General features: G+C 41.9%; 2 protein-coding genes across 3 annotated transcripts; both read left to right on the plus strand.

Annotated features, from left to right (window-relative positions):
* The first annotated feature begins 743 nt into the window (after positions 1 to 743).
* On the plus strand, positions 744 to 7404 carry SH2D5 (SH2 domain containing 5). Of its 2 annotated transcripts, XM_067472700.1 has the most exons (10): positions 745 to 1087; positions 1326 to 1459; positions 1691 to 1771; positions 1885 to 1962; positions 3287 to 3427; positions 3529 to 3792; positions 4421 to 4601; positions 4682 to 4793; positions 4904 to 5063; positions 6729 to 7403. In XM_067472700.1, exons 2-10 carry the CDS (start codon positions 1370 to 1372, stop codon positions 6948 to 6950), a joined length of 1329 nt encoding a protein of 442 aa, XP_067328801.1. In that variant the 5' UTR covers positions 745 to 1087; positions 1326 to 1369; the 3' UTR covers positions 6951 to 7403. The 2 variants fall into 2 exon arrangements, with proteins under 2 accessions (XP_060614842.2, XP_067328801.1); XM_060758859.2 differs by lacking the exon at positions 1885 to 1962 and having other exon boundaries at positions 744 to 1087; positions 6729 to 7404.
* Positions 7405 to 8745: 1341 nt separating this feature from the next.
* DDOST (dolichyl-diphosphooligosaccharide--protein glycosyltransferase non-catalytic subunit) lies at positions 8746 to 20872 on the plus strand. Its single transcript, XM_060758857.2, has 11 exons — positions 8746 to 8939; positions 10730 to 10840; positions 10929 to 11015; positions 13019 to 13122; positions 13322 to 13416; positions 15070 to 15163; positions 15291 to 15439; positions 15626 to 15773; positions 18891 to 19011; positions 19103 to 19209; positions 20549 to 20872. Exons 1-11 carry the CDS (start codon positions 8789 to 8791, stop codon positions 20696 to 20698), a joined length of 1317 nt encoding a protein of 438 aa, XP_060614840.1. The 5' UTR covers positions 8746 to 8788; the 3' UTR covers positions 20699 to 20872.
* The last annotated feature ends 1703 nt before the right edge of the window (positions 20873 to 22575 follow it).

A 22575-nucleotide genomic window follows, 5' to 3' on the forward strand; every position in this document is an offset into this window, starting at 1 on the left:
AGCTCTGGCGTGGGCTGGACCATTAAGTCATGAAGAGTCGAAAACGACAACAACAACACATAACTCCCATAAATGAACGTCAGTGTCCCTGAAACATTTCCAGTATGTTCTGTTGATTGTGGGGAGTTTGTGTGCCAAGTTTTGTCCCAGTCTGTAACTCGTGGGAGTTGCAGTGATCTGTAGGATCCGAATCGGGTGAAGGTACTTCAAATCCCATCATCCGTGGCCCATCTTCCATCAAACCGCTGCAGGACTTTAGTGCGTCATTTGGGGGGGGGGGTGTCTGTATGTCAAGTTTGGCCTGGGTCTGTCATTTGTGGGGGTCACTGTGGTCTCAGGAAGTTAGTGAAAGTACTGCAAGTCCCATCATCCCTGGTCAAACTTCACCAGGATGTAAAGTGGGTCATGGGGAGGGGCTCTGTGTGCTAGCTTTGATCCTGATCCATCATTGGTGGGCGTAGCAGTGGTCTGTGGGAGCAGAAGCAATTGAAAGTACTACAAATCCCATCTTCTGTGGTCCGTCCTCTCCCCAATCTTCAGGACGTGAGGTGGATTGTGGGGGTTTTGTGTGCCAAGTTTGGTCCAGGTTAGGGTCTGTCATTCATGTGGGTTGCAGTGACCTGTCGGAGCGCCACAAGCACACATACAAATACTGACTTATATTAATAATAATAATAATAATAATAATAATAATAATAATAATGCCTTGTTTCCTTATTATTAAGACCCAGCCCTGGGCTTCCGAGGGGCATCCCTCCACCAGGGGCCCTTCTTGCCCCCTTTCCCACGGGAACCTTGCGCAGGGATCCCTTTGATGCTCCTTGTGAGGACGCTGCTGCGCTCGAGGACAAAGCCCTTCCTCCAGCTTGGCATGGAGGGGGCGTGGCTCCACCTTCCCGGCCTCCGATTGGCCAGCTGGGATACAGGGCTGGCAAAGGAGCTGATGCTGATGCTGCGGAGGCTTTTCTCTCCTCCTCTTCCTCCTCCTCCTCCTGCGATGGAGGCCCTTTTCGGGGATCCGGGCCGGCAAAGAGAGAAGAGGTCAAGCGCCAGAGGAGGAGGAGATGTGCATAAAGTTTGGCCGCAGGTGAGGAAGAGGAGGCTGGTCCAGCTTCTCCTCTGAGAACGTGCAGAGTGCTTTTGCCCTTCTCCTAGGTGGCTGCTGCAGGGAGGAAGGCTCAGCATCAGTAACACTGAGACTGGGAGGAGAAGGGATGGATGGATGGATGGATGGATGGATGGATGGATGGATGGATGGATGGATGGATGAGGCACCTTGATGGGTCCAAATCGTGTCCGGCCAATCTCTGTCTCTCCTTCTGTAGATGTAAGAAGATCCAAGAGACACATCTCTTTTTCCAGCCACGCCATGAAGAAGCAGGTGACCCTGATGGAGGCCCCTCGAGGAGGAGTCGGAGTCGGCGGAGGAGGAAGAAGGGTCATCACCAAGGAAGCCCAGGTGGAGTGGCCACAAGATGGCAGAGGTCACAGCAGAGGTCATGGCGCATTAGTAGGTCAAGCACCCTAAGCGCTTGACCTGCGTGCAAACTGCTATATGTATTCTGATACGGTTGTTTCTCCTTCTTTGTGGTGCCTGTGAAATTGCACCTATGGAACTTCACAACCCAAGGTTCCAGGTAAACAACCCTGACTTCTCTCCCTCTTCCTTCCTTCCTTCCTTCCTTGAAAGTACGTGGGATCCTTCGTGGTGGAAGAGGCCGAACTTCAGCAGAAGGCCCAGGCCATCCATGAGCAGCTCCACAAGCTCAAGGTGAGCTTTGCCCGTGCTCAGGGGGCAGCGGGATCCCTCGGGTTCCTCCACCTCTTCCCAGGCTTCTCAATGTCCTCGTCCTTTGCTTCCTTCTTTCCTTTCTCTGGACCAAGGACTGTCCCCGGAGGAGGCCGGTGGCCCTCAAGTTCTGCCTGCAGGGAATCAAGATGTACAGCGCAGAAAAGGAGGAGGTGCGGACAGGACGCCTCGTTTCTGAAACGTTGCTCACGCTGAGCCTGCCTCACTAGACTGTTGTGAGGACGGGACAATATATGGTTGTTGTTATTTTGCAAGGCAATGTGGGCCTGGGCTGAGAGGTCAAGGGAATATGCTGTTGTTGTCCAGAGATCAGGGAAATATATTTATTTATATTATTATTATATATTATTTATTTATTTATATATTGATGTTTTTGTTGTTGTTTTTGTTATTGTTGTTTTTGTTATTATTATTTCTGCAAGGCAACGTGGGCCTGTGATGAGAGGTCAGGGAAATGTGGTTGTTGTTCAGAGGTCAGGGAAATATATTGTTGTTATTGTTCAGAAATCAGGGAAATGTTGTTGTTGTTGTTGTTATTTCTGCAAGGCAACGTGGGTCTGCACTGAGAAGTCAGGGAAATACTGTTGTTGTTGTTCAGAGGTCAGGGAAATATATTGTTGTTATTGTTCAGAAATCAGGGAAATGTTGTTGTTGTTGTTATTTCTGCAAGGCAACGTGAGCCTGTGCTGAGAGTTCAGGGAAGTATATTGTTGTTGTTGTCCAGAGGTCAGGTAAGTATATTGTTGTTGTTGTTATTTCTGCAAGGCAACGTGGGTCTGCGCTGAGAAGTCAGGGAAATACTGTTGTTGTTGTTCAGAGGTCAGGGAAATATGTTGTTGTTGTTCAGAGGTCAGGGAAATATATTGTTATTATTGTTCAGAAATCAGGGAAATGTTGTTGTTGTTGTTATTTCTGCAAGGCAACATGAGCCTGTGCTGAGAGTTCAGGGAAGTATATTGTTGTTGTTGTCCAGAGGTCAGGTAAGTATATTGTTGTTGTTGTTGTTGTTATTTCTGCAAGGCAACGTGGGCCTGCGCTGAGAGGTCAGGGAAATACTGTTGTTGTTGTTCAGAGGTCAGGGAAATATGTTGTTGTTTTTGTTGTTTCTGCAAGGCAATGTGGGCCTGTGCTGTGAGGTCAGGGAAATATATTGTTGTTCAGAGGTCAAGGAAATATATTGTTGTTGTTATTTCTGCAGGGCAATGTGGGCCTGTGCTGAGAGATCAGAGAAATATATTGTTGTTGTTGTTGTTATTTCTGCAGAGCAATGTGGGCCTGTGCTGAGAGGTCAGGGAAATATATTGTTGTTGTTCAGAGGTCAGCGAAATTTGTTGTTGTTGTTGTTATTATTTCTGCAGGGCAATGTGGGCCTGGGCTGAGAGGTCAGGGAACGTTGTTGTTTGTGTAAGGCAGGGTGGGCTTGTGCTGGGCCCCATCTCTCTCTCTCTCTCTCTCTCTCTCTCTCTGTCTGCTCAGATCCTGCTCATGGCTCACGCCTTGAGGCGCATCTTCTTCAGCACCTGCCGCCCGGCCGATGGCCAGTTTGCCTTTGTCTCCCGGAATCCGCGCAGCTCCCAGCTCTTCTGCCATGTGTTTGTGGGCAGCCAGCCCTGTGAGGTGGGCAAGCGGGGGGCTGTGTTTTGGTCAGTGGCCCTCAGCCCTGCTTGCCTGCCTTGGTACTCTAGCCCCTTGTGCCCCCCCTCTCTCTCTGCCGCCAGGTCCAAGCGCTGCACTTGTTACTTTGCCGCTGCTTCCAGTTGTGCTTCCTACGGCGGCACCCAGAAGCCCAGGCCAGGCCCCCCGATGCCCAAGAGGCCGCCACCACCGCCGTGACCCCTGAGGTGGCAGGAGGGGGTCTGCTGGGGTCCCCGGTGCTGTGGGAGACCCTCGACCCGGAGGAGGTCTCCCAGAACGTCAATGCCCTCGTCTCCTTCCAGAGGCTCCTCCTCAGCCCCGCCGGCCTCGCCTCCTCCATCAGCGTGGTGAGTGGGACCCAGGGTGCAGGGCTGGCCAGCAAGGGGGGGGGGGGGGGCGGGCGTGCAAAGGCCACCCAGTCCAGCCACAGGAGAGAGAGAGAGATAAATTGAAATACAGATTCCAGAGTTGGAAGGGACCCCCCCCCCAGGGCCATCCAGGCCAACCCCTGAAGATAGATAGATAGATAGATAGATGAAATAGAGTGATAGAGCTGGACGGGACCTCCAAAGTCCATCCACTAAACCCAAAGGAAGGAAGGAAGGAAGGAAGGAAGGGAGGGAGGGAGGGAGGGAGGGAGGGAGGGAAATCATACAATTCTAGAATTGAAGGGATCCCCAAGAGCCACCCAGCCCAACCTCAGAAAGAAAAGAACGAACAAAACAATGAACGAGTGAAAGAAAAGAATGAAAAAAAGAAAAGAACGAAAGAAAGAAAAGAACGAACGGAAGAAAGAAGGAACGAAAGAAGGAACGGAAGAAAGGAAAGAATGAAAGAAAGAAAAGAATGAAGGAACAGAAGAAAGAAGGAAGGAATGGAAGAAAGAAAAGAACAAGTGGGCTTGTTTCCCCCCCACCCCGGTCATTCCAGATGTCCTTGTGTGTGTGAGTGTGTGTATGTCTCCCCCACTTTCAGAGTGAGCGGCTGGACCTGGAGGGCCAGGGCCGTGGGCGTGTGGGGGCTCCTGGCCCTGGGAACCCCTACTGCTCCCCGATCCTGGTGCGCAAGAAGGCCATCCGCAGCAAGATCCTGCGCTCCGGCGCCTACCGCGGCTGCACCTTCGACGTCCCCTTCCAGCCCTGTGCTCAGGAGACCCGTACGTATCCAAAGGGGGAGGGCGGGGAGCAGTCTGGGGTGCCCTTTCCTGGGAAGCTCACTTTCTGCCCTTTGCTCCAGTTCACCCCACCAGTCGAGACAACAAGGGGAGCAACAGCGCCGCTGCACTTAGTTTGCCGGAAGATGAGAGCTCCCTGATGGAGGACGTCTGGTCCTTCGCCGGCATCGACAGGTGAGCTAGGAGGGATCCTTCCCACTCTAGAATCCTTCCTTCCCTCCTTTCTTGGGGTTGGACTGGATGTCCCTTGGGGTCCCTTCTGTGACCCACCTGTCCACCTGCAGGGAGGCCGGGATGGCGCTGCTCCGGAGGGACGTCCTGGGCGCCTTCCTCCTCTGGGCCGAGCCAGGCTCCTCCGACCAGTGGCGCCTCTCGGTGCGCACGCGCTGCGGGGTCATCCCTTACCAGATGTATCGGAGCCAGGTCGGGTCCTTCTCGGTGGAGGTGAGGCACATGTCGCTCTACAGTGGGAGGGACATCTGCCGGGAGGGTTCTGATTGTGGCAGAAGGGGTTGAGCTGGATGTACTTTAAAGATCCCTTCCAATTCTAGGAGTCTATCATCTCACACACAATCATATCTATCTATGGGTGGTGTCTATTTCCCTATGTCTGAATGGCCATCTATCAGAAGGGATTTGATTGTATTCACGTGCCTGGGAATGGCGTAGGACTGAATGACCCTTGGGGTCTCTTCCAAACATAGGATTGTTAGATCTATCTATCCATCCACCCATCCATGTCTCTTGGGAGGGATTTAATTGTGGGTTCCTGCAGGATTAAGGGGTTGGACTGGATGGCCCTTGGGGTCCTTTCCAGCCATAGGATTGTATGATATATCTATCACCTCTTTCTGTTATATCTATGTATGTATCTATCCATCCATCCAGTCTGTCAGTCTGTCCTATCTTTCTTTCTATCTATCTATCTATCTATCTATCTATCTATCCATCAATCATCTAACCAATCTATCTATCTATCCATCTATGAATCCATCCATCCATCATCTAATCTATCTATCTATCTATCTATCTATCTATCTATCTATCTATTTATCAATCATCTAATCAATCTATCAATCTATCCATCCATTAAGTCTGTCCTATCTATCTATCTATCTATCTATCCATCCATCCATCCATCCATCCATCAATCATCTAATCTATCTATCAATCTATCTATCCATCCAGTCTGTCAGTCTGTCCTATCTACCTATCTAGCCATCCATCCATCATCTAATTTATTTATCTATCTATCCATCTATCCATCCATCCAGTCTGTCAGTCTGTCCTATCTATCCATCCATCATCTAATCCAGTGCTTCTCAACCTTGGGTCCCCAGATGTTTTTGGCCTACAATTCCCAGAAATCCTAACAGCTGGTAAACTGGCTGGGATTTCTGGGAGTTGTAGGCCAAAAACATCTGGGGACCCCAGATTGAGAACCACTGATCTAATCAATCTGTCTATCCATCCATCCATCCAGTCTGTCAGTTTGTCCTATCTACCTATCTAGCCATCCATCCATCCATCATCTTATCTATCTATCTATCTATCTATCTATCTATCTACCTATCCACCCATCCATCTAGTCTGTCAGCCTGTCCTTCCTATCTATCCATCCATCCATCCATCCATCTATCGTCTAATCAATCTATCCATCCATCCTTCCAGTCAGTCAGTCAGTCAGTCTGTCCTATCCATCCATCTATCATCTAATCAATCTATCCATCCATCCAGTCTGTCAGTCTGTCCTTCCTATCTATCTATCTATCTATCTATCTATCTATCTATCTATCTAATCTATCTATCATCTTATCTCTCTATCTACCTATCCGTCCATCCTTCCAGTCAGTCCGTCTGTCCTATCTATCCATCTATCTATCCATCCAGTCTGTTCTATCTATCTATTTCTCCATCCATCCATCCATCCACCCTTCCTTCCTTCCTATCTATTGGGAGGGGGGCGTTGATGGTGGGTTCCTGCAGGATGATGGGGTTGGGCTGGATGACCCTTGGGGCCCCTACGGTGATCTCCCTGGGATTTGTTCCTTGCGGTGGGTGTGGAGAGGGCTGAGCTGCCCACCCACTCTTCCTCTCCTCCTTCCGCAGCACCTGAATGCGGCCTTCCCCAGCATGGAGGCGCTGCTGGAGCACTACGCCGGCACTCAGGGTGGCCTCTTCTGCTCCTTGGAGTCTGGACGGGTCAACCACTGCTTCCAAGAAGAAGAAGAGGAGGAAGAGGAGGCGGTGGTCATCCCGAGGGGGGTCCGGGGACGGCGCAAGGCCTCCTGGCTGCAGGCGGGCAGCAAGTCCCTGGCCGTGGGCCTATAGGAGAAGCAGAAGGGAATCAGAATAATCTATTTTCAATAGACTCAACCTTCCCCGTGGGACTCCTCAGGCCGCAGCAAATGGCTGCCTCTTCCTGGTGTGTCAACTGTGAATCGCCCCTCAAACCCTTTCCTGTTCTTCCAGAAATTCAGGGATTTGCCAAGATGTCTATACTTCAAAGAGAGACGGAAGCTTGGCTACTACCATCGTGATCTTTTGTTGGCCTTTCCCTTTGCTGCTATTCAACCGTCTATATTTATGCCAGTATGAATAGAGAAATATATTATTATATTATATTTTTATCGTTGGGAAGCAAATTCTATGGGAGAGGCCAAATGGGGAAAGGATAATAATAATATTATTGTTAATTATTATTTGCATTGTGTCAATAAGATTATTATTATTTGCATTATGTCAATAAGATTATTATTTGCATTGTATCCATAAGATTATTATTATTATTATTTGCATTGTTTCAAAAGATTATTGATTTTTATTGGCATTGCGTCAATACGATAATTATTATTATTTGTATTGTATCAATAAGATTATTATATGTATTGTGTCAATAAGATTATTATTGATTATTATTTGCATTGTGTCAATAAGATTATTATTGATTTTTATTTGCATTGTATCAGTAAGATTATTATTGTTTGCATTGTATCAATAAGATTATTATTATTATTTGCATTGTATCAATAAGATTATTATATGTATTGTGTCAATAACATTATTATTGATTATTATTTGCATTGTGTCAATAAGATTATTATTGACTTTTATTTGCATTGTATCAGTAAGATTATTATTATTATTATTATTTGCATTGTGTCAAGAAGATTATTATTGATTATTTGCATTGTATCAATAAGATTATTATTATTATTTGCATTGTGTCAAGAAGATTATTATTATTATTTTCATTGTATCAATAAGATTATTATTATTATTATTTGCATTGTATCAATAAGATCATTATTTGCATTGTGTCAGTAAGATTATTATTATTTGCATTGTGTCAATAAGATTATTATTATTATTATTTGCAGTGTGTCAATAAGATTATTATTATTATTATTATTTGCAGTGTGTCAATAAGATTATTATTATTTGCATTGGGTCAATAAGATTATTATTGATAATTTTTTGCATTGTATAAGATTATTATTGATTATTATTTGCATAGTATTGATAAGATTCCTGGTTTCTAATTATTATTATTATTATTATTACCCCGCTTTGTTCTTTATTTGGGCCTTTTGCCAGTTTTTTCTCAAAGGGAATTCAACCTGCGTGCGCTTACGCTTTGCTCGATGATAAATATTATATATTTTGAATGTCAATCGTGAAAATATATCTCTATTTTAAACGTTTCAGTATCCAGTCCATTTTAGAGCCTTATTTGGGGGGCCTGAGGGGCCACCACGGGCTAGCCAATCTCCAAACGAAGCCCACAGTTGTATAAAATCCACATTGGCATTGTGGACACAGATAATCCCCTTCTAAATCGATCCTGTGGTATTCCGGGTTATATGGCTGTGTGAAAGGGCCTGTCTTCACTTTACCCAAGGCTTCGTTTTGGAGGGCGAAGCACTAGGCCTGAGTCTCCCGCGTAACCATAGCAACGCAGGTGTCGGAGCGCAAAGGGGGAAAAAAGGAGAAGCGGCGATTGGCTGTCGGCAGAACGAGGGGCGTGGCCTCGCCGGACGTGAGGCCGAGTTGTCCGCCTCTCATTGGGCGAGGTGCGCGCGCAGCTCGCTTCCGCGGAGGCCGCTCCTGATTGGCTGGGACCCGGCTTCCGGCGCTCGCTGATTGGAGAAGGTTGGAGGAGAAGGAAAATGGCGGCGGCGGCGCTCCTGAGGTGGAAGGTGGTCGTGATCGTGGCGGTTTCGTCGGGCCTGGTGGCCGGAGGAGGGACGCGGACCTTGGTGCTGCTGGAGAACCTCAACCTGCGAGACACGCACTCGCTCTTCCTGCGCAGCCTCGCAGGTCGGCTCCATCTCTCTGTCATATCTGGATGGCCATCTGTCGGGAGGGCTTTGATTGTGCCTTACTCTATTACAGGACTGGGTTGGACTTGATACCCTCTGGGGCCTCTTCCAACTCTGTAATACTACATCTGACGTGTGTGTCTGTCTGTATATATATTGGTCATATCTATCTATCAAATCTGTATGGCCATCTGTTGGGAGGGCTTTGATTATGCCTTACTTTATTACAGGACTGGGTTGGACTTGATACCCTCTGGGTCCTCTATAATAATATATCTATCATATATATGTGTGTATATATATATTGATCATATCTGGATGGCCATCTGTCTGTAGGGCTTTGATTGTGCCTTACTCTATTATAGGACTGGGTTGGACTTGATACCCTCTGGGGCCTCTTCCAACTCTGTAATACTACATCTGACTTGTGTGTGTGTATATATATATATCGATCATACCTATCTATCATATATGGATGGCCATCTGTCCAGAGGGCTTTGATTGTGCCTTACTGTATTACAGAACTGGGTTAGATTTGATACCCTCTGGGGACTCTATAATAATATATCTATCATATATATGTATGTATTGATCATATCTATCATATCTGGATGGCCATCTGTCAGGAAGGCTTTGGTTTTGCCTTATCTATTACAGAATTGGGTTGGACTTGATACCCTCCGGGTCCTCTTCCAACTCTGTAATACTACATCTAACATATATGTGTATGTGTGTACGTATATATTACTGATCATACCTATCTATCAAATCTGGATGGCCATCTTGGGAGGGCTTCGATTGTGCCTTACCGTATTACAGAACTGGGTTAGATTTGATACCCTCTGGGGCCTCCATCATAATATAGCTTATCATATATATATGTGTGTGTGTATGTATGTATATATTGATCATATCTATCAAATCTGGATGGCCATCTGTTGGGAGGGCTTTGATTGTACCTTACTGTATTACAGAACTGGGTTGGACTTGATACCCTCCGGGGCCTCTTCCAACTCTGTGATACTTCGTCTGTCATATGTGTGGTGTGTGTTTGTATATATATTGCAAAAGGGGCTTGAATTTGATACCCTTTGGGGCCTCCATAATAATATATCTTATCACACGCGCACACACACACACATATATAGTAACCTATGGATGTGAGAGCTGGACCTTAGGGAAGGCTGAGCGAAGGAAGGTCGATGCTTTTGAACTGTGGTGTTGGAGGAAAGTTCTGAGAGTGCCTTGGACTGCGAGAAGATCCAACCAGTCCATCTTCCAGGAAATAAAGCCCGGCTGCTCACTGGAGGGAAGGAGACTAGAGACAAAGTTGAAGTCCTTTGGCCACATCATGAGGAGACAGGAAAGCCTAGAGAAGACAATGATGCTGGGGAAAGTGGAAGGCAAAAGGAAGAGGGGCCGACCAAGGGCAAGATGGATGGATGGCATCCCTGAAGTGACTGGACTGACCTTGAAGGAGCTGGGGGTGGTGACGCCCGACAGGGAGCTCTGGCGTGGGCTGGTCCATGAGGTCAGGAAGAGTCGGAGACGACTGAACGAATGAACAACAACAAAATATATATAATCAATATCATATCATTGACTGGATGGCCATCTGTTGGGAGGTCTTTAGTCGTGTCTTTTTGCATTGCAAAAGGGGGTTGGAGGGGTGAGCATTGTGATGGTCGTTTCCACAGGCCTTTGTTTTGGGCACCTTCAGGTCTCAGGTTGGCAGCCCGCTTTGTCGTTGTCGTTTCCATTGTGTGAAGGGCTTCTTTTTCTCTCCAGACAGGGGCTTCGACCTCACCTTCCGGACGGCAGACGACCCCGGCCTCTCCCTCATCAAGTACGGCGAGTTCCTCTACGACAACCTGGTCATCTTTGCGCCCTCCGTCGAAGGTGAGGCCCGGAAAGATTGAGAGGGGATCAGCAGCGGAACCCGGGAAATGAGGCCCCCTTTTAACCCCCCCACCTGCCTCTCTTTCAGACTTCGGAGGAAACATCAACGTGGAGACCATCGCGGCCTTCATCGACGGAGGAGGGAACGTCCTGGTGGCCGCCGGATCTGACATTGGTCAGTCAAGCGGGTGGCCTGGCACAGAGAGAGAGAGAGAGAGAAGCACAGACTCCTAGAGTTAGATCAATGGATAGATAGATAGATAGATAGATAGATAGATCAATGGATAGAGAGAGAGAGAGAGAGAGAGAGAGATCAATGGATAGATAGATAGATAGATAGATCAATAGATAGATAGATAGATAGATCAATGGATAGATAGAGAGAGAGAGAGAGAGAGATCGATCAATGGATAGATAGATCAATGGATAATAGATAGATCAATAGATAGATAGATAGATAGATCATTAGATAGCTAGATAGATCAATGGATAGATAGAGATAGAGGAAGGAAGGCGGATGACAGATGATTGAATCATAGACTCCTAGAGTTGTGACCCCCAAAGGCCATCCAGTCTAGCCCTTTGATAGATAGATAGGTAATAATAATAATAATAATAATAATAGAGTAATTAAATGGAAAGGTAGATGACAGATGATCAAATCATGGACTCCTAGAGTTGGAAGGGACCCTCAAAGGCCATCCAGTCCAGCCCCAAGATAGATAGATGGATAGACAGATGGAAAGATGATGATGATGATAATAATAATAATAATAATAATGGAATAATTAAAGGGAAAGGTAGATGACAGATGATCAGATTATGGACTCCTAGAGTTGGAAGGAACCCCCAAAGACCATCTAGTCCAGCCCTAAGATAGGTAGATAGAGAGATCGATAGTTAAATGGAAAAGTAATAATAATGATGATAGTAATAATAATAATAATAATAATAATAATAATAATGGAATATAAAATGGAAAGGTAGATGACAGATATCAGATTATAGACTCCTAGAGTTGGAAGAAGCCCTCAAAGGCCATCCAGTCCTAAGATAGATGGATAGATAGTTAAATGGAAAAGTAATAATGATAACAATAATAATGTAATAATTAAATGGAAAGGTTGATGACAGATGATTGAATCATAGACTCCTAGAGTTGGAAGGGACCCCCAAAGGCCATCCAGCCCAGCCCCAAGATAGATAGATAGATAGATAAATGGAAAAGTAATAATAATAATAATAATAATAATAATAATAATAATGTAATAATTAAATGGAAAGGTAGATGACAGATGATCCGATTATAGACTCTTAAAGTTGGAAGAGGCCCTCAAAGGCCATGCAGTCCAGCCCTAAGATAGATAGATAGATAGATAGATAGATAAATTGATGAATAGATAGATAGATGGAAAGATAGATGACAGGTGATTGAATTATATACTCCTAGAGTTGGAAGGGACCCCCAAAGGCCATCCAGTTGAGCCATAAGATAGATGGATGGATGGATAGAAAGGAAATAATAATAATAATAATAATAATAATGTAATAATTAAATGGAAAGGTAGATGACAGATGATCGGATTATAGACTCCTAGAGTTGGAAGGGACCCCCAAATGCCATCCAGTCCAGCCCTAAGATAGATAAATAGATAAATAAATAGATAAATGGAAATGCAACATTAATAATAATAATAATAGAATATTTAAATGGAAAGGTAGGTGACAGATGATCGAATCATGGACTTCTAGAGTTGGAAGTGACCCCCAAAGGCCATCCAGTCCAGCCCTAAGATAGATAGATAGATAGATAGATAGATAATGAAATAATTAAATGGAAAGGTAGATGACAGATGATCAGATTATAGACTCCTAGAGTTAGAAGGGACCACCAAAGGCTATCCAGCCCAACCCCCTTCTTTCTGCCAGGCAGGAAGACACTACCCAAGCCCTCCAGACAGATGGCCATCCAGCCTCTGCTTAAGGACCTCCAGAGAAGGACACTCCAAAGTAGCGTGTTCTACTCTAGCGTCACATAGATTATATACTGGGGACATGGAAGCCAGGCTTATATATGTGGGAGGATGTGCCATTGCGTAGGGAGGCAGCCATTGGTTATTGTGGCGCTTTCGTAACAGAGGCCTCACTCGAGCGCATGGTTGTGCTTTCCATTCCCAGGCGACCCTCTTCGGGAGCTGGGGAGCGAGTGCGGGATTGAGTTTGACGAAGAGAAAACGGCCGTCATTGACCACCATCACTACGATGTCTCCGATCTGGGCCAGGTATGTCGTGTCATATGGATATCGTGTATCATAGTAATCATAATAATAGTAATAATAATAATGGCATGGAGTGGCTTATGGGGAACCCTGAGGGCCCAGAGGCTGTTTCTGAAGGCCTGTCTTTTGAGCCAAGTCTTGCCTTGAAACTGCTTTTTGGGTACTAATGGTGGTTCCTGGGCTTCCTTACTTTCTCCCGCAGCACACGCTCATCGTTGCGGACTCCGAGAACCTCCTGAAGGCGCCCACCATTGTGGGCAAGAAGCCACTGAACCCCGTCCTCTTCCGGGGTGTTGGGTGAGTCAGGACCAGTTGCGGTTGGCCTTCAGCTACAAGGTCTCCAGCAACTGATTTCCCTTCGGCGTTAAGTGAACAAATGAAGCCTTTGGATTTTTTTCATGGGATATCTCAAATGTCCCATCCTCTTTTTTGGGAGGTGACCTTATATTATTTACATTATTATTATTATTATATTGTCATTTAATTATATCCCAAGTTATATAATTATTATTAATACCCCACTCTTTATATTATTACCATTTATATCCTACTTTTTATAATATTATTATTATTTGTTATTATTGTACCCCGCATTTTTAATAATATTTATGTATATTATTATAATATCTCAATTTAATGTTTATAAATTATTATTAATATATCCCAGTGTTTATATTATTATCATTTATATCCTATTTTCATATTATTATTTATATATTATTATTGTATCCCAATGTTTATATTATTATCATTTATATCCGACTTTCATATTGTTATTATTATTATTATATATTATTATATCCCATTTTTAATATTATTAATATATCCCAGTGTTTATATTATTATCATTTATATCATATTTTCATATTATTATTTATATATTATTATTATATCCCAGTGTTTATATTATTATCATTTATATCCTACTTTCATATTGTTATGATTATTATATATTATTATATCCCATTTTTAATATTACTGATATATCCCAGTGTTTATATTATTATCATTTATATCCTACTTTCATATTATTATTATTATTATTTATATATTATTATTATTATATCCCAGTGTTTATGTTATTATCATTTATATCCTACTTCTTATAATATTATTGTTTATATATTATTTTTGTACCCCACTTTTATAGTATTATATACCAATTTTAATGTTTATATATTATTATTATATCCCAGAATTTATATTATTATCATTTATATCCTTCTCATAATATTATAATATAATAATAATATAATATATATATAATATTATTTATTATTATTATATCCCAGTGTTTATGTTATTATTTATATCCTACTCCTTATAATATTATTGTTTATATATTATTATTGTACTCTACTTTTATAGTTTATATATATATATAATCCCAATTTTAATGTTTATACATTATTATATCCTACTTTCATGTTATTATTGCTTATATATGATTATTGTACTCTACTTTTATAATTTATATATATATATCCCAATTTAATGTTTATATATTATTATATCCTACTCCTTATAATATTATTGTTTATATATTATTATTGTACTCTACTTTTATAGTTTATACATATATATATATCCCAATTTTAATGTTTATACATTATTATATCCTACTTTCATGTTATTATTGTTTATATATTATTATTATATCTCAATGTTTATATTATTATTATTTATATCCTACTCCTTAAATATTATTGTTTATATATTATTATTGTACCCCACTTTTATAGTATTATTATCCCAATGTTAATGTTTATATATTATTATTGTATTCCAGTGTTTATATTATTATCATTTATATCCTACTTTCATATTATTATCGTATATTATTATTATATCCCTTTTTAGTATTATTATTACTATTATTATTATATCAAAACAATTCAAAATAAAGAACTCTCCCTGACTCCTTGAGCTCATGGTGACCTTTCTCTGCAGGATGGTGGCCGATCCGGACAACCCCCTGGTTCTGGACATCCTGATTGGCTCCTCGACTTCGTATTCCTTCTTCCCCGACAAACCCATCACCCAGGTACGTGTCTTCTCTTCCAACTCTAGGATTCTAGACTTTGGAAAGCAACATTAGGGGAAAATGTTTGGGGAGAGTGGCGTGGGCCTAAAGCTGGCTGCTCTCCCACTCCTCCCCCTTCTGTGCGCAGTACCCACACGCCGTGGGGAAGAACACCCTCCTGGTGGCCGGCCTCCAGGCCCGGAACAACGCTCGTGTCATCTTCAGCGGCTCCCTGGACTTCTTCAGCGACGCCTTCTTCAACTCGGCCGTCCAGAAGGCCACTCCGGGGTCCCAGAGGTGCGTGACTTTGGGGTCTTCCCTTCTGTGTTAGCGATGTGTCTGCAAGCTGGATGGCCATCTGTCGGGAGGGAACGGACTGCACTTGGAGGGGTTGGACTGGGTGGCTCCAACTCTAGGATTCAGCCCCGAGAGTGGGTTTACTTCCTGGGCCTTGACTTTGGGGGGCTTTCTTCCTGGCGCCAGGTTCCCCCAGACGGGCAACTTTGAGCTGGCGCTGGCCTTGTCCCGGTGGGTCTTCAAGGAGGAGGGCGTCCTGCGCGTGGGAGAGGTGTCCCACCACCGCGTGGGAGAGACTCAGCCCCCCAGCGCCTACACCGTCACCGACCTCGTGGTGAGACCCTTACGTTCCCCCCAAAATATGCTGTGGACCCCTTCCTCCCTCCCTCCCTTCCTTCCTTCCTTCCTGTGGTAGCACAGTGTGTTAAACTTCCAGCTGCAGAAAAACTTGCTGACCGGAAGGTTGGCAGTTTGAAGCCGCCAGTCAGGGTGAGCTCCCACTGTCAGCCCTAGCTCCTGCCTACCGAGCAGTTCGAAAACATGTAATGTGAGTAGATAAATAGGTACCACCTCGGGGGGAAGGTAGAAAGTGCCAACTAGAAGTGTCTATAGACAACCGGCTCCTCAGCATGGAAAATAGAACCCTAACGCCTCCCTATGGCCAGAGTTGAGCATTGCCTCCAGACGCCGGAGATGGAAAGGGAAGCCTTCGCCTTTGTTTGTGTTTCGTATGTCATTGTTTTTCCACTGTATAAAAGGCATGGAATGTTTGCCTATAATAATATAATATAAACACTGGGATATAATGATAATAATAATGGGATATAATAATAAATCAATAATAGAATAGAATAATATAGACACTGGGATATAATTATAATGGGATATTATAATAATAATGGAATATAATAATATATCAATAATATAATAGAATATTTTATTTATTTATTTATTTATTTACTGCACTTGTAGACCACCGTTCTCAGCCCTAGGGCGACTCACGGCGGTGTACAACATATAAAAACAGGTACAATTTGGAACATAAGCAATATCACAAACAACAATAAACAACATCACTATCAATAATACAATTAGACTAAATCATTCGCGACGTCTCATCATTGAATCACAATCCAAATCTCGTTATCCATGTTCCGTTCCAATCATCATTGCCAATTGTTGCAGCATTTACTCAAACGCCTTCTCAAACAACCACATCTTTAGTCTCTTGCGGAATGTCATAAGGGAGGGCACCAGTCTGATGTCCACAGGGAGGGTGTTCCACAGCCGGGGGGCCACCACCGAGAAGGCCCTGTCCCTAGTCCCCGCCAGGCATGCCTGTGAGGCAGGCGGGATCGAGAGAAGGGCCTGCCCGGACGATCTCAAAGTCCTCGTGGGCTCATAGGCCGAGATGTGGTCAGACAGGTATTTTGGGCCGGAACCGTTTAGGGCTTTGTAGGCCAACACCAGCACCTTGAATTGGGCCCGGTAGCAGATCGGCAGCCAGTGGAGCTGGTACAACAAGGGCGTTGTATGCTCCCTGTGTCCCGCTCCTGTTAGTAACATGGCTGCCGTGCGCTGGACTAGCTGGAGCTTCCGGGCCGTCTTCAAGGGCAGACCCACGTAGAGAGCGTTGCAGTAGTCAAAGCGGGATGTGACCAGAGCATGTACCACCGTGGCCAAGTCAGACTTCCCAAGGTACGGGCGCAGCTGGCGCACAAGCCTGAGCTGTGCAAATGCTCCCCTGGTCACCGCTGAAACCTGGGGGTCCAGGCTCAACGATGAATCCAGGATCACACCCAAGCTGCGAACCTGCGCCTTCAAGGGGAGTGCGACCCCGTCCAGCACAGGCTGTAACCCTATACCCTGTTCGGCCTTGCAACTGACCAGGAGTACCTCTGTCTTGTCTGGATTCAATTTCAATTTGTTCGCCCCCATCCAGACCGTTACAGCGGCCAGACACCGGTTCAGGACCTCGACAGCCTCCTTAGTAGCAGGTGGGAAGGAGTGACAGAGTTGGACATCATCTGCGTACAGATGACACCGCACCCCGAAACTCCGGATGATCTCACCCAGCGGCTTCATGTAGATATTAAACAGCATGGGGGACAATATAGAGCCCTGTGGAACCCTCAAGTCAAAGGCTGTGGCGTTGAACAGGAGTCCCCCAATAACACCTTCTGGGTGCGACCCTCCAGAAATGACCGGAGCCACTGCAGAGCAGTGCCCCCAAGGCCCATTTCCGCAAGGCGCCCCAGAAGGATACCGTGGTCGACGGTATCGAAGGCCGCTGAAAGGTCCAGGAGCACCAACAGGGACACACTCCCCCTGTCGAGCTCCCGGCGCAGATCATCCACTTAAGGCGACCAAGACCGTCTCAGTTCCATGTCCCGGTCTGAAACCAGACTGTGCCGAATCCAGATAATCCGTGTCTCCCAAGAATACCTGGAGTTGTGAGGCCACCACGCTTTCCATGACTTTGCCCAAAAAGGGGAGATTGGAAACTGGCCGAAAGTTGTCAAATTTAGTGGGGTCCAATGATGGTTTCTTCAACAGCGGTTTTATAATAGCTTGTTTTAAGCTCGCTGGAATCTTGCCTTCCCGAAGGGAGGCGTTAACCACCACCGTTACCCACTCAGCCAATCCCCCTCTGGCCTATATAATATAAACACTTGGATATAATAATAAAGGAATATAATAATAAGAATAATAATGGGATATAGTGATAATATATCAATAATAGAATAATATAAACACTTGGATATAATAATAAAGGATATAATAATAAGAATAATAATAATGGGATATAATAATACTATATCAATTACAGAATAATATAAACAGTGGGCTGTAATAATAATAATAATGGGATTTAGTAATGATATATTAATAATGTAATAGAATAAGATAAACACTGGGCTATAATAATAATAAAAACGGGGCTGTATTAATAATATATAAATAATAATGAAAACACTGGGGTATACATGATAATAATAGTAATAGTACATAAATTTTATTATATAAATAGTATATAAATTTTAAAAATTGGGATATAATAAATACAAAAATGGGGTACAATAAAATATACAAACAATGGTAATATTGTAAAAAGTAGGATATAAATGATAAGAATATAAAGAGTGGTGTATTTATAATATAACAGTATAATTATAATAATAAATTTGGCATATAAATATATGGCAATTATATAAAAACTGGGATTAAACAATAATAATGAATATAATAAAGTGGGATATGAAATTGTTATGAAAAATGGCGTATATTTTATATATATTTTATACAAGGCTATATAAATAACAATATCTCCTTCCTTTCTGTTAAATCATAAAAAATATGTGTATACTGTAACCCGCTCTGAGTCCCCTCAGGGAGCGGAATATAAACAAAGTGTATGATGTATTATGTATTATTCTTATTCCCATGGCAGGAGTACAGCATTGTCATTGAGAAGCTCTCCGAGGGGAAGTGGGTTCCCTTCGACGGCGACGACATCCAGCTGGAGTTTGTGCGCATTGACCCCTTTGTGAGGACCTTCCTCAAGAGGAACGGTGAGCAGGGCTCGGCTCTTGCAAGGCTTTTGGGATCCTCCTTGTGCTTCCCCCCATAAATCCCTGGAAAACACATGTTTTGGGCTCTTAGGAGGCAAGTACAGCGTCCAGTTCAAGCTGCCGGATGTCTACGGAGTCTTCCAGTTCAAAGTGGATTACAACCGGCTGGGCTACACTCACCTGTACTCCTCCACGCAGGTAAAGGCAGCCTTGATCCCTCTTTGGGCAGGATGCAGGCCTTGCTTCAAAGGTGTGGACGCATTTAGGAATGGTTTCTTCCATGGCTATGGATTACTTGCAATTTTTTATGATTTTGAGTAAACATTAACAGAAAGGAGGGAGGTATTATTATATCTTTATATATACCCTGCTCTTTATATTATTACCATTTATATCCTACTTTTTATAGTATTGCCATTTATTTATATCCCAAGTTATATTATTATTATTATTATTATTATTATTACCTTGCTTTTTATATTACTACCATTTATATCCTACTTTTTACATTATTGCCATTTATTTATATCCCAAGTTATATTATTATTATTATTATTATATCCTGCTCTTTATATTATTACTATTTATATCCTACTTTTTACATTATTGCCATTTATTTATATCCCAAGTTATATTATTATTATTATTATTATTATTATTATTAACTTGCTTTTTATATTATTACCATTTATATTCTACTTTTTATATTATTGCCATTTATTTATGTCCCGTTATATTATTATTATTATTATTATTATTATTATTATTATTACCTTGCTTTTTATATTATTATAATTTATATCCTACTTTTTACATTATTGCCATTTATTTATGTCCCAAGTTATATTATTATTATTATTATTATTATTATTATTATTACCTTGCTTTTTATATTATTACCATTTATATTCTACTTTTTATATTATTGCCATTTATTTATGTCCCAAGTTATATTATTATTATTATTATTATTATTATTATTATTACCTTGCTTTTTATATTATTACCATTTATATTCTACTTTTTATATTATTGCCATTTATTTATGTCCTAAGTTATATTATTATTATTATTATTATTACCTTGCTCTTTATATTATTACCATTTATATCCTACTTTTTACATTATTGCCATTTATTTATATCCCAAGTTATATTATTATTATTATTATTATTATTATTATTATTATTATTACCTTGCTTTTTATATTATTACCATTTGTATTCTACTTTTTATATTATTGCCATTTATTTATATCCCAAGTTATATTATTATTATTATTATTATTATTATTATTATTATTAATACCCTGCTCTTTATATTATTACTATTTATATCCTACTTTTTATATTATTGCCATTTATTTATATCCCAAGTTATATTATTATAATAATATTGAATATTATTATTATATTCTATTTAAAATAGTATTATTATTATTATTATTATTATTATTATTATTATCCTGCTGCTTTTCCTGAGCCAAGACCTTCTTGTAGTGATGCTGTGTTTGTGGTTTTTTTGCTTTGCACCCAAGGTGTCCGTGCGCCCCTTGCAGCACACGCAGTACGAGCGCTTCATCCCCTCGGCCTACCCCTACTACGCGGGCGCCTTCTCCATGATGGCCGGCCTCTTCCTCTTCAGCGTCGTCTTCCTCCACATGAAGGAGAAGGAGAAGGCCGACTGATGGCATTCGATATCCGCGGGGACTCTGCTCCCTCCTTATGGGGCTCCCCAATATCCGGGGACTCTTCTCCCGGGAAGCCCCTGCACGAACTTGAGTCAACCACACTGTTGGCACTGCCTTCAATCCCATCATTGTTTTTTTATTTCCTCCCAAAATAAAGAGGCAATGCCCACAGGATTCTCTTCTTTTCTGGCTCCAAGACTTGGGTGAAAGTTCCCTTTCCTTGCGATACACAAAAGGGCTTTGGACTACAACTTCCACCATTCCTCACAGCCTCTGGACCTTTCCTTTTCCCCCAGTGTTTATGTTATTATCATTTATATCCTACTTCTTATAATATTATTGTTTATATATTATTTTTATTGTACCCCACTTTTATATTATTTATTTATATTATTATTATTATATCCCAGTGTTTATATTATTATCATTTATATACTGTTATTATTTATATTATTATTATTATTATTATTATTATATTCCATTATTACTATTACTATATTCCAATGGTATTATTATTATCATTTATATCCTACTTTTCATATTATTATTTATATTATTAGTATATCCCAATTTTAATATTTTTGTTATATCCTAGTGTTTATATTATTATCATTTACATCTTCTTCTTCTTCTTCTTCTTCTTCTTCTTCTTATTATATCCCAATGTTAATATTATAGTATTATTATTATTATTATATCCTGGTGATTATATGATTGTCATGCATATCCTATTTTCCTATTATTATTATATCCCATTATTATTGTTATTGCATACCACTTTTATAATATTTATTATTATTATTATTATTATTATTATTATTATTATTATATCCAAGTGTTTATATTATTATCATTTGTATCTGACTTTTCATATTATTATTATTTATATAATTATTATATCCAATTTTAATATTTATATTACTATTATTATTAGTATTATTATATCCTGTTGTTTATATGATTGTCATTTATATCCTTTCATATTATTATTATTATTATTATATCCCAGTGTTTATATTATTATAATTTATATCCTACTTTCATATTATTATTATTATTATTATTATTATATCCTGGTGTTTATATGATTGTCATTTATATCCTACTTTCATATTATTATTATTATTATTATTATTATTATTATATCCCCCTATTTCCCTGCGTGGCTATGCTGTGAATGCGCACTAATGGTATCCTTCTGCGCATGCGCAGCACAGCTCGGAAATTTCAGTTAAATTTTGAAATGGAATGGCGGTTGGCCCCGCGCACACTCCCCATGCTACTATATATAGCCAGCGGTAGGCTAACCGCCTCAGTTCTCTTCATCCGCGCTCAACGCAGGCAGCTCGTTACAAAAGAGAACTGTTTATTCCATTTGCCAACTTGCTTCTTTTCTTAATGTCGCAAACAAAAGGTTTTAAGCGCTGTAGCGCTTGTCCGGCAAATATTCCTGATAATGACGCCCATGCTTTATGCATTGCCTGTTTGGGAGAGGGGCATCTGTCCCAGAACTGTGACATTTGCCAGTCGTTCACTCCCCAAACTAGGAAAAATAGGGAGATTCGTTTGAAGGCGGCTCTTTATGAGCGGGCGCTTCTCCCACCCAAGGATGGACAGCAGAATGGCGGTCAAACAAAGGATTTGCTTTCTAAAACGCTAAAAAAGGCGAAGAAGACGAAAAACACCGAGAAACCAAAAACCTTACCGAATCCACCTAAGAAGCCAGCAGGTCCCTCCAGCGGAGAGTCTTGGCTCGCTAAGCTGGTTGAGACCGGAGATGAGCCTTCCCGGGCCGAGGCTGGAAAGCAGCCCGAGTCGATGTCGGCCCAGGCACGCCACGAGCGTGGCCTTAGAGCGGAAGGGGAGTCAGCGTC

Source organism: Anolis sagrei, chromosome 13 (genome assembly GCF_037176765.1).
Source record: "Anolis sagrei isolate rAnoSag1 chromosome 13, rAnoSag1.mat, whole genome shotgun sequence".
Classification (NCBI taxonomy): domain Eukaryota; kingdom Metazoa; phylum Chordata; class Lepidosauria; order Squamata; family Dactyloidae; genus Anolis; species Anolis sagrei.